The sequence below is a fragment of the Dermacentor variabilis genome, chromosome 8 (assembly GCF_050947875.1).
Source record: "Dermacentor variabilis isolate Ectoservices chromosome 8, ASM5094787v1, whole genome shotgun sequence".
Lineage (NCBI taxonomy): Eukaryota > Metazoa > Arthropoda > Arachnida > Ixodida > Ixodidae > Dermacentor > Dermacentor variabilis.
In genome coordinates this window covers 64,519,254-64,531,519 of record NC_134575.1, presented here as the reverse complement: position 1 = coordinate 64,531,519, position 12,266 = coordinate 64,519,254, and the positions used below count along the sequence as shown (strand labels likewise).

General features: G+C 43.7%; 2 protein-coding genes across 2 annotated transcripts in view; one reads left to right on the top strand and one right to left on the bottom strand.

Moving 5' to 3' along the window:
* Positions 1-3,920, bottom strand: part of LOC142591062 (uncharacterized) — a 35,595-nt gene extending 31,675 nt beyond the window's left edge. Inside the window, exon 1 of the mRNA XM_075703429.1 lies at positions 3,682-3,920. Coding sequence (XP_075559544.1) covers positions 3,682-3,787 — 106 coding nt within the window. The 5' untranslated portion in view covers positions 3,788-3,920. The remainder of the gene's footprint in view (positions 1-3,681) is intronic.
* Positions 3,921-11,651: 7,731 nt separating this feature from the next.
* LOC142591061 (uncharacterized) overlaps positions 11,652-12,266 on the top strand; it is a 38,138-nt gene continuing 37,523 nt past the window's right edge. Inside the window, exon 1 of the mRNA XM_075703427.1 lies at positions 11,652-11,697. The gene's annotated coding sequence lies outside the window, so the exon portion shown is untranslated. The remainder of the gene's footprint in view (positions 11,698-12,266) is intronic.

Below are 12,266 nucleotides of genomic sequence, written 5' to 3'. Positions count from 1 at the left end.
GTTCCTGGCAACCAATCTAAATAATTTTGGGAAGTTACCTCAAGCAAAACACGAGACCTGAGGAAATATCTAGATTCACCCAATCTAAATATGTGCAACCACAAACGCTTTTGGAGCATGAAACCTGCGACAAGCTCAGTCACTCGCAGCTTCTCAACTTACACGAAAAAATTAGAGAACCATAAATTAGTCGCTCCGGGAAGCACCTTTACACGTTTCAAACTGAAGGCATTGCATTTGATGGTAGTTGGAAGATTTTTCTTTGTCCCTTTTAGAAACAGTTTAGCAGCAGAATTTATCTTTCGGGCTTCTTGATAAGCGTTAAGCATTTTTCGATGCTTCAGCGTCGGGCAGTTTACGTGCTGTTAATCACTACGTAGCTGCTGGCGCAGATTCGCATTGTGCCAATCGTGCATGGTATGAAGCCCTTGTCGTGTGTAATAAGTGTTCCGGTTTTCATTACTGTGGAGTTTAGTGCCCTCGTCTTGGACAGACTGTATATAATATGCGCTTTACAAAAAAAGGAGCCAGATTATCCATTTGGTGGCCTTTTCTTAGCAGATAACGCGCAGATTAGTCAAATAATTTAGTGGACATTACACTTGTTCTACCCTTATCAACACACCTAAGAGATCGTAACATGTTTCAGTTAACAAGCAACGTTATCAATACGCCCCCATTCATGTGCATTCTAGTGAAACTGCGGCAAATTTATTCATCGCGAAGTATGAGAAAAGAGACATTGCAGACTGTTCTAAGCGAAAATAAATTGCAATTCTTAACGTGATTGTTCAAAGCTACCGTCACTATGCTGAGCATGTTCGTTCGGCACGGGCATATTGCAATAACACCTGAAAAATGTGCACAGTCCAGCCGGGTATCTTTGTTTCAACAATTATTGTTATAGGAATCGTTTGGGATTCTCGCATTTCCTTTATTTCTATAAGTACACTCTGTGTGACATGAACCTGTCTCTAAACGAAACGTATCGTTGCTAGCACCGGCAACCATTACGGTTGTCTAACTGCTAATCATACTGTAACATGACGCAACATCATAATGGTAGTGATTCATATTTTCATGTAGTCTTTTGTCAGAGGTAAAGAAAGTTAATTACAGGCATAGGTGATGAGAGCAAATTTTATAGAAAACTACTATTGAACATTAAAAATAACTCATTGAATAGTTTTCCCTCACACTGTTGCATTTGCTTTACGTGTGTGTCTCTGTGTCCTTGTCTTCCGTGCTGTACTCGTGTGGAGATCAATTACGAACTTGCCCAGGTCCTTGTCAGCTTTATTAAACAAGGGATTCAAATCAGTTGAATCTAATACTTCATGTTAAGTGACTGATGTTTTTTTCGTTTTATCTAAATACTATGGACTGGCACTACTTGGCAAGCATTAAACTACAATATTTTTGTTGCACTAAAGATGCGGATGTAATAGATTGCCAGAAAGTTTTCATCAACACAGCAAAAGATCGGGGATTTTTAAAATGTCCACATAGGTATGCTGTCTTGTTATATGTCATACAAAGTTTCCAGAGAATCATTGTTAAATATATTTTTAAAACGTTTCACCTCATAAAAAGTTGAAGGAAATTGGTCGCATTAATTGAAAAAAATGAAAGTCAAGCACGCTGACATGGCATTTCTTACTCAATTGGTTTTTTTTGGCGTTAACTAACAGTCCTGAACCTCGAAACCCTACAAAAGTTTTTCATCTTATAGAGCACCTTAAACAGTTTACAGTGAAAGCATTCATTCGAACTAAATATTAGTTTTGTTTCCTGGGTGGTGCATATATGTCGTCCCATGACAGAAATTGATCGTGTGGTATTTCGGGTGCTCATGTGGCATACCTAACTTGGAAACCTGTTAGCATGCCCAAGAGGCATCATTACCTGTAAGAAACTAAGTGACCATAACAATACAATCCATCCATCTGCCGTCTGTTGAAGTTATGGCCAATGACCAATTTATTTAAGAGTATGAGAAATACGTTTAAATGTGTATTAAGCAAAATTAATTACCATCTTTCGCATGATACTGTGAATACTCCAGTCACGTCTTCTGAGCATATCCCTCTGCACGGGCATGTTTAACTACCAAGCAAAAAAAATGTACAGGCAGTCCAACTGGGTAACGTTTCAGCAATAAATATAGAGATAATTTGGGATAAGTACAATAATGAATCATATATGAATTGCCATAAAAGAGAACACATTGTTGCTCGCACGAGCAGCAGTTGTGAATGTTTAGTTGTTCACTAAACCATAAAATAATACATTGTATAATGGTACTGATTTGTATTGTCAAGCAGCCATTAGTCATAGCTAAACCGCATTAAGTAATGACCTAGGTGGTTTGAGCAAATATATTGAGCTGTTTAATGAACATACGAAGAATACACACTTCTTATTTTTGCCTTATATTGCTGCATCTACCTATTTGCAGCCTACACCTGCACCACCTTTGGATCTAATGACACATAGGTCATGGCCAGCTTGGCGACAATGCTTGCCAAAGGGAAGTAGTATAAATATTCAGTCTCTTTTCATTATAGCATAAGACATGTATTTTAAGAACTTCATCTATTAGATCGTGCAATAAAAACAGTTATTTCATTGCCGGTGCATTTGTTTTCGTTTTCGCAGTGCATGATTTAGCACTTCAATTCTGTCTATGTAACATATATGAGAGCTTAGCTGGCTCAGGAGCTTTATTATTCTACTAACTTTAATGCATATATATACCTATGAATCTTATCGTAAAGTAAGACTAGCTATAGAGTTAATCAAGTAGTCTTTCTCAATACAAACATATTCGCTGTTTGTGTTCATAGTACATGTAAGACAAACTAATGCGGTAATTGATAATTCTGGAATTAGCCTTTTGCAACGCACTTGAACAAACATGGACGCCGACAAAATGACGGAACAGACGAAGCGTTGAATTTTTCTTCGTGTTATATTTCTGTGTCCGAGTTTTTTTCTTTTCATTTCTTCAGTCTCAATAACAAAGTTATATTTAGGCCCGCATTCACAAACGGAACATGCCCTTAACTAAGAACTGAAACAACCGGTCGGCGCATAGCGCGTTTCATAGACAAATCTTCTACTTAAGGTAAACCTTAATCGACACTTAACTGAAGGAAAGTACATCTACTGGCAACCTTAAGCGCGACTTTCGCTACATTCGGGAAAAACACAAAATGTTTATGTTTATTACACCGTCATTGAAAGAATGCACCGAGGTGCGAGAGCAAGTAATGTGGGTGCTAAAAATTTTATTAATAGTAAACAACGTTACCGACTTCGCGTAGTCACGATCGGTTATCATGTTGCCACAATTAGCGAACTTCAAATAAACGAGCAGTTCATGCATGTCATGCGTCACCGTTTGAGTACACATGGAATGCCCTCATTAGGTGTGCAACGATTAAAATCGCTGATACACACTCTTGCCTGTTTAGAAGATTAGAGTGCTTAACTTTACGTCCAAACACTAGACATATAATTATTGCGTTCTTTGGCATAGCTGATGCAGTAAAATTTGTGTTTCTTCTTATTTCAGTGAGCGCAGTCACTGCAATGGACTGAATTGGCTGCAGTCGGTAATTTCAGGCTTCAAGGAGACATCTCAAAAGAAAGAACAAGATATCCAGGTCATATACATACCATTCTTAAAAGGTGTGGGGGCCAGCACCTTCGCTTGCTCAGTGACCTCAATCGTAAGTAATACCCCCACAACAGCAATCACTAGTGAGCTGGGGACGTTTTTCATGTCTACGTCGTAGCGAAATGTCGTGTAGTCAGATACTTGTCACTAGCGCCGCAATGCCGAAAGTCTGAGTGCTTGTCTTGCAAGCGTCCTACAGTATGCTCAGGACAGATATATTTAAACAGCAACTTGCAGTTGGAAAACGTGCATCTGTTTGCGGAAAATAAAATGAGCATACATGCCTGGCGAACCCTAATCACTGCTTCTGGTACGAAACAATGGCTTTCGAAACAACCGCAAAAGAATAGTAGACACTGATTATATTAAGAATTGAACGGGTCACTCACTGTCGAATGAGTTTTATTCAGAATGGTGGTACGAAATGAAGGCCAGTGATAAGTGAGTATATATATATATATATATATATATATATGCGCGCTGTATTAGAAATAAAGTGGAGAAGCAAGCGGAAAGATTGAGTGCAAAGACAACGCGATTTCTTTTTCTTTCCCGCTTGAGCACAGCAGTACTCAAGTCAGACGGATCGGCTTGAAAACAAACTGCAGGGGCAGATGGTTTGCTGCGTTGGCCGAAAGCTATTATTCAACATGTGAGGAGCCCACAGATGAAATATATACAAAAACAATAGCCCTGAACGTTCAGTGCCGTAATACTTGTATTCTGCTGGGAACTTTTTTTCAGGGAAAGCTGCAAAATTATTTATGTTTACAGGTGGAGAGGCGAATCACAGAAAGATCAGCGTTGTAGTGCCGGAAAGATGAAAGTAAAGATCTCACCTCCCGTGGTTGCTTAGTGGCTATGGTGCTGGGCTTCCAAGCACGAGGTTGCGGTATTGAATCCCGGCCACGACAGCCGAAATGCGAAGACGCCCCTGTATTTAGACTTAGGTGCACATTAAAAACTTCAGGTGGTCCAAATTTCCGCAGTCCGTCACTACGGCGTGCATCATAATCAGATCGATAGTGAGACGACGTGAGAGAAACAGATACTGATTTGCATGCAAAGAATGGAAACAAAAAAGATCATGAGGATTTACAAGAATATGAAGAAAGAAATTATTAGGGAAAATCTGTACGATCGCACGAAGGGAAACGCCTAGCTATTTAAGGCTCGAGCCGGTTGTCTTAGGAGAAAAACATGCTGAACAAATATTCGCAACTAGACGAGTCTTGTGCATGCTGCTGCGAAAATGAGAACACACTGCACACTCTAATAGAATGCGAAGGGCTTCACCCTGTAAGAGCCGTAGGTGAAGTACAGCCCCCAGAAGCGTCATGGGTTTAAAATGGTCGGAATCATGTATCGGTCAGTTGTCGAGACCAGTCTTGCGAAGTTACCAGCCCGGAATTGGAATAACCCCGGCACCAACCCACATTTTCGTGACCCCGGAATGGAATAAGAATAGAATGACGACAACGCTTGGAGGAGTGGAATAGGAATGGAATTTGGAATTAAGCGCATGTTGTCCGGATTGGAGGTGCAGCGGTGGCGTAGAGGTAGAACACCCGCCACGCGTGCAAGAGGTCCGTGGTTCGAATCCCTGTGCCGGCAATTTTCCACCGGATTAAAAGAAAAAAAATCCGCGTGTTGATAAAATTGCACAAACAGGCCTGGAGTGCGGCCTGATCCCGGTGACTAGAACCGGTAACGCACTCCCTCACCAGAGCAGGATTGGCCACCCTGGTGCAGTACTTCGCCACAACCTCCTATATGAACACAACAATCAAACCCCGGCCCTCAGTCCCCAGCAGCTACGAAGCAACTGACCACGGCGGCGGTCAGACCTGCGACGCAGCAGAGGGTGCTAAGAATCACTGGCTCCGGAAGGGCCGCTACTGGAATATGAACCTGGCAACGTTTAACGCTAGAACGTTATCTAGTGAGGCGAGTCTAGCAGTGCTATTGGAGGAATTAGAGGGCAGTAAATGGGATATAATCGGGCTCAGTGAAGTTAGCAGGCCTAAAGAAGCATATACAGTGCTTAAAAGCGGGCACGTTCTGTGCTACCGGGGCTTAGCGGAGAGAAGAGAACTAGGAGTTGGATTCCTGATTAATAAGAATATAGCTGGTAACATACAGGAATTCTATAGCATTAACGAGAAGGTGGCAGGTCTTGTTAAACTTAATAAGAGGTACAAAATGAAGATTGTACAGGTCTACGCCCCTACATCCAGTCATGATGACCAGGAAGTCGAAAGCTTCTATGAAGACGTGGAATCAGCGATGGGTAGAGTGAAAACTAAATACACTATACTAATGGGCGACTTTAATGCCAAGGTAGGCAAGAAGCAGGCTGGAGACAAGGCAGTGGGGGAATATGGCATAGGCACTAGGAAGAGCAGGGGAGAGTTATTAGTAGAGTTTGCGGAACAGAATAATATGAGGATAATGAATACCTTCTTCCGCAAGCGGGATAGCCGAAAGTGGACGTGAAGGAGCCCGAACGGCGAGACTAGAAATGAAATAGACTTCATACTCTGCGCTAACCCTCGCATCATACAAGGTGTGGACGTACTCTGCAAGGTGCGCTGCAGTGACCACAGGATGGTGAGAACTCGAATTAACCTAGACCTGAGGATGGAACGGAAGAAACTAGTACATAAGAAGCCGATCAATGAGTTAGCGGTAAGAGGGAAAATAGAGGTATTCCAGATCAAGCTACAGAACAGGTATTCGGCTTTAACTCAGGAAGGGGACCTTAGTGTTGAAGCAATCAACGACAATCTCATGGGGATCATTAAGGAGTGCACAATAGAAGTCGGTGGTAACTCCGTTAGGCAGAATACCAGTAAACTATCGCAGGAGAGGAAAGATCTGATCAAGAAACGCCAATGTATGAAAGCCTCTAACCCTACAGCTAGAATATAACTGGCAGAACTTTAAAAGTTAATCAGCAAGCGTAAGACAGCTGACATAATTAAGCAAAATATGGATAGAATTCAACATGCTCTCAGGAAAGGAGGAGGCCTAAAAGCAGTGAAGAAGAAACTAGGAATAGGCAAGAATCAGATGTAGGCGTTAAGAGACAAAGCCGGCAATATAATTACAAATATGGATGAGATAGTTAATGTGGCTGAGGAGTTCTATAGAGATCTGTACAGTACCAGTGGCACCCATGACGATAATGGAAGAGAAAATAGTCTAGAGGAATTCGAAATCCCAAAGGTAACGCCGGAAGAAGTAAAGAAAGCCTTGGGAGATATGCAAAGGGGGAAGGCAGCTGGGGAGGATCAGGTAACAGCACATTTGTTGAAGGATGGGGGGCAGATTGTTCTAGAGAAACTGGCCACCCTGTATACGCAATGGCTCATGATCTCGAGCGTACCGGAATCTTGGAAGAACACTAACATAAACCTAATCCATAAGAAGGGGACGCCAAAGACATGAAAAATTATAGACCGATCAGCTTACTGTCCGTTGCCTACAAACTATTTACTAAGGTAATCGCAAATAGAATCAGGAACACCTTAGACTTCAGTCAAGCAAAGGACCAGGCAGGATTCCGTAAAGGCTACTCAACAATAGATCATATTCACACTATCAATCAGGTGATAGAGAAATGTGCGGAATATAACCAACCCTTATATATAGCTTTCATTGATTACGAGAAAGCGTTTGATTCTGTTGAAACCTCAGCAGTCATGGAGACATTACGGAATCAGGGTAGACGAGCCATATGTAAAGATACTGAAAGATATCTATAGCGGCTCCACAGCCACCGTAGTCCTCCATAAAGAAAGCAACAAAATCCCAATAAAGAAAGGCGTCAGGCAGGGAGATACGATCTATCCAATGCTAGTCACAGCGTGTTTACAGGAGGTATTCAGAGACCTGGATTGGGAAGAATTGGGCATAAAAGTTAATGGAGAACACCTTAGTAACTTGCGATTCGCTGATGATATTGCCTTGCTTAGTAACTCAGGGGACCAATTGCAATGCATGCTCACTGACCTGGAGAGGCAAAGCAGAAGAGTGGGTCTAAAAATTAATCTGCAGAAAACTAAAGTAATGTTTAACAGTCTCGGAAGAGAACAGCAGTTTACGATAGGTAGTGAGGCACTGGAAGTGGTAACGGAATACATCTACTTAGGACAGGTAGTGACGGCGGATCCGGATCATGAGACTGAAATAATCAGAAGAATAAGAATGGGCTGGGGTGCGTTTGGCAGGCCTTCTCAGATTATGAACAGCAGGTTGCCATTATTCCTCAAGAGAAAAGTGTATAATAGCTGTGTCTTACCAGTACTCACCTACGGGGCAGAAATCTGGAGGCTTACGAAAAGGGTTCTACTCAAATTGAGGACGACGCAACGAGCTATGGAAAGAAGAATGATAGGTGTAACGTTAAGGGATAAGAAAAGAGCAGATTGGGTGAGGGAACAAACGCGAGTTAATGACATCTTAGTTGAAATCAAGAAAAAGAAATGGGCATGAGCAGGACATGTAATGAGGAGGGAAGATAACCGATGGTCATTAAGGGTTACGGACTGGATTCCAACGGAAGGGAAGCGTAGCAGGGGGCGGCAGAAAGTTAGGTGGGCGGATGAGATTAAGAAGTTTGCAGGGACGGCATGGCCACAAATAGTACATGACCGGGGTTGTTGAAGAAGTATGGGAGACGCCTTTGCCCTGCAGTGGGCGTAACCAGGCTGATGATGATGATGATGATGATGATGATGATGATGATGATGATGTCCGGATAGGAATGGGAACGAAATTAAGTCTTTTTCCGGAAATAGAGTGCTTTATCGTCTACGCGATGTTTTTTGTCAAAATATGCCGAAGAACCGGGCACCCACGTTCAAAGATTAGTAAGTCAGAGTCCCGAATTAAACAACAAAGCAGTATTTTTGAGATGTCCCGGCTGATTACAAGCACGGTACATTTATAAGCAGTGCACCTACTACAATTACGTCCTTATAGGCTGAGTTGCTGCGAAGTTTGTCTTAATACTTGGCGTAACCGTGGCTCTGTGCCGTTGGTATTCGTCGTGCGGAACTATGGCTGCAGCCTACAATTGGCGCCCCCCCCCCGCCCCCTTACGCCTTGTGATTTTTTTTGTTACGTAGGGGACGCATTCGCCCTAGCTCGCCTGCTGTCTCCCCATTCGTCACTTTGTTTTTGCTTTTGTCGCCGTCGGATACTCGGACGCATATTCCAAAAAGCGTTTCTCTAAGTTGTGATGCGTGTTTACGCTGGCGCGATGATTCTGTACACTGTAAGCACGCTCCCCCCCCCAACTTTTTCGAATACCGTCCCCCTGTCTAGACACACCTCCCGCCGTGGTTGCTCAGTGGCTATGGTGTTGGGCTGCTGAGCACGAGGTCGCGGGATCGAATCCCGGCCACGGCGGCCGCATTTCGATGGGGGCGAAATGCGAAAACACCCGTGTGCTTAGATTTAGGTGCACGTTAAAGAACCCCAGGTGGTCGAAATTTCCGGAGTCCTCCACTACGGCGTGCCTCATAATCAGAAAGTGGTTTTGGCACGTAAAACCCCAAATATTATTATTATTGTCTAGACACACGGACGCGTTTGCCAGAAACACTGTCGACAAAGAAAAAAAGGTCTGCAAACCAGCGCAGCACACAGTCGTACACGATGAACTATGTGCCCTCTCACTCCATACAAAGAGAGAGAGAGAGAGTATAAATTTTTGAAAGCATTGCTTCGGGAAGCCAGCCGAAGCAGGAGAGCCCAGGTATCTGCGGCCACCACGGCGCTTCCCCGAGCCCCAACGCGACGATTCGCGCCGAAGAAAATGCATGTTTCCTCTGTTCTATTTCAAATAATATATATATATATATATATATATATATATATATATATATATATATATATATGTCAACGAGGCCCGCCAGGCACTCGAAGTAGTAACTATTATGCTGTCGCTTATTATTTACGGTCCACAGCGTAATCAATGTCAAAGCCAACGTCATCCTGTAGGCGCTGATTGTCTTCGCGTGAAGCATCTATAAGTTACATTGGGCTTCATTTGTGATTACAAAAGGGACCTCTATGAAACTTCGGGTGTCGATGACTTCCGATGTTTTTTTCGTTACATATTAGTTAGCTGAAGTTTCATCAGTGTTATCGGTAATGTAATACTTCCCGCTTTGTTTGCCTTGATTTGAAGAATTTAGGGTGCATTAGGCTTCCTCAGGCTTAGAAAGAAGACCACTCAACAACTCCAAGTGGTTATGATATCTTCGTTTGCTGCGGAATTGATCATATTTGGGTAGCGGCTGGCTGCGTTACCGTGATCGTGGCAAGAGATTTTCCTATTCTTAGCAATCAGGAGTTCTTCAAAAACAAATTTACTGCATGGAGATTTCAATCGTGGCGTCTTACCTTCCGCAGACCGCTGGAATGTGCTCCTGGGTAGTTGCTGTCGTAATCAATCTGCGTGCAACGAATACGTGGGGACGAACGAGCGGTCGCTAGCCCTGGTGGCCTATGTGGCTCGAGCCGCACAAGCAGTCGGGATGCCACGCCTGTGGGCGTGGCACGCGTTGCGTTGCTCTGTCGGAACGAAGGCCGATGTCTTGGCTGCACGGAACCACACGGGGTTGGGATGCGATCTCCGCGAAAATTACGACATTGCATTGAGCTTATGCTTAAAACTAGTGTTTCTTCCTTCATTTAGGCTTGCGTGCGTTTCTTCGACAACTGAAATTAATCTAATGGAAGCAGCACACAAGAATTGCAGTATTATCTGAAGCATCAGCAAGCACATGTTTGTGCAATGCAGTTGAACGATGACGTGAAACGTACAGCACAATCAGAGGCAATGTACCATTCTAGCAGCAACGATATGTAAATACATGGGCTGAAACTTCTGTTCTTAGTCCTAGTGCGCGCACAATGCCTGATATTCGTAGGCCAAGCTTGTAAGTGAAGCTATTCGTAGGCCAAGTATGACGAAGAACGTAGAACGAAGCTGGCGCACGGACGACCGTGTGGTGACGATTCTACGAGGCGACAAGTTTTGACAGCGGGCTTATTGTTGCTTCATGTTGCTCTGAATTACAGCGCTTGCCGGGACAAGGGCAGGAAATGACCAAAAGAAGCGCTGTCTTCGTCCTTCTTGTCCCAGTGTGCGATTGAATCCAGATAGGGCAAGCAGATTGCGCCGAATAGATATAACATGGCTCAGAAACTAGCGACAAATGAGGACACGCCGTCAGGCCAAAGGCAAACATGCCAATCGCATCAAGACGTGCACGGGGTAGCACTACACCTGCTGCTGCTCTGCACGCTCTATAAACGAACGTTTTAACGCCATTGGCGTTCCTTGCGAATTTGCCCTTGTTGCGGTGCATGCCTGTCTGCATGTAATCTGTTTCGCGCCAGCATCGGTCGATGAGTACGTGTTCGGTGGGCGTCGCTCTAGAACGAATCTCTTTAAAGCCAGCTTGGTTTCCCATGTATTTGCCACTGAGTATGGGTCGTTCTTGGATGATCCGTTTTGACGGCAATTACGGTCGCTGACAATATACGGTTGAGCAACTACGTATTGTACACCGCTGTGGTATATATAAATATTTTGTGAATAAAATACTTTTAGTACCTTCGTAAACACTGTAAATATGTTTTCATGAAGGCTGGTTCACGACCTTTCTCCTTACAGATGACTAGGCAGACGAAGCATACGTAAATTTAGCTGCGTTTCCGGTCCAGTGAAATGAATCTTGACACTTTGTGAAGGCACAGCAAGCACTGCCTCACGTATTTTGTCTGCATGTGCAGAGTTGTCTTGGCCTGCTGCCTATCGTCGTTCGCACGTGGAAAGGAAGCACTGATTTCCTTGGACGACAGCTTTTTGCAAGGTCAACAGGTGTTGTCGGTTTTATGGAGCACCTTTCATAACAAGCAGGACCATCACCGAGGCTTCACTGGCGGTAGCCACCACGCAGCAAGCATTGCCTCACGTATTTCCCCTGCATGTGCAGGTTAGCTTTGTCGAAATCTTCCCCAATCTTCTGCTTGTTACCTGTTGGCATTCGCTTCTGCCACATTTTCTTTTTTTCCTTTTTGCTCCTGCACGCGAAATTGTTTCGTTACCGCCTTGTTGCGAACCCAAAATGCAGACAAATTCGGAGCTTGCCAAGGGGATTGAAGCAATTGAGGCTGAACTATAGGCTGAACACAGTCAATTCGCTGACGACATTCTCGGTAAATTTCTAATAAACTTGCATTCCACTTGGCTTGATGCTGTCGGACTAAACAAACAAGTTGAGTGTAGGTGTCATAAATGACATTGAAAAAATAAGCTTGAAAAAATTCTCTAGCTCACAGCATACAACAAAAGCTCATGTCAGAGAACAAAGCGCTGTCTGAAGGGTGGCTGAGATGGAACAATACTCTAGAATCAACAATGTTGAGGTCAGCAGCGTCCCCTACACCCAAGGGGAGGACTACACTGCAGTCATGCACACCATTGGCACTAAAATTGGGTGCCTGGCAAAGGTGGCTGACCTTGGTGTCGCTCATCGGGTCCCTACATATGTTCAAGACGAAA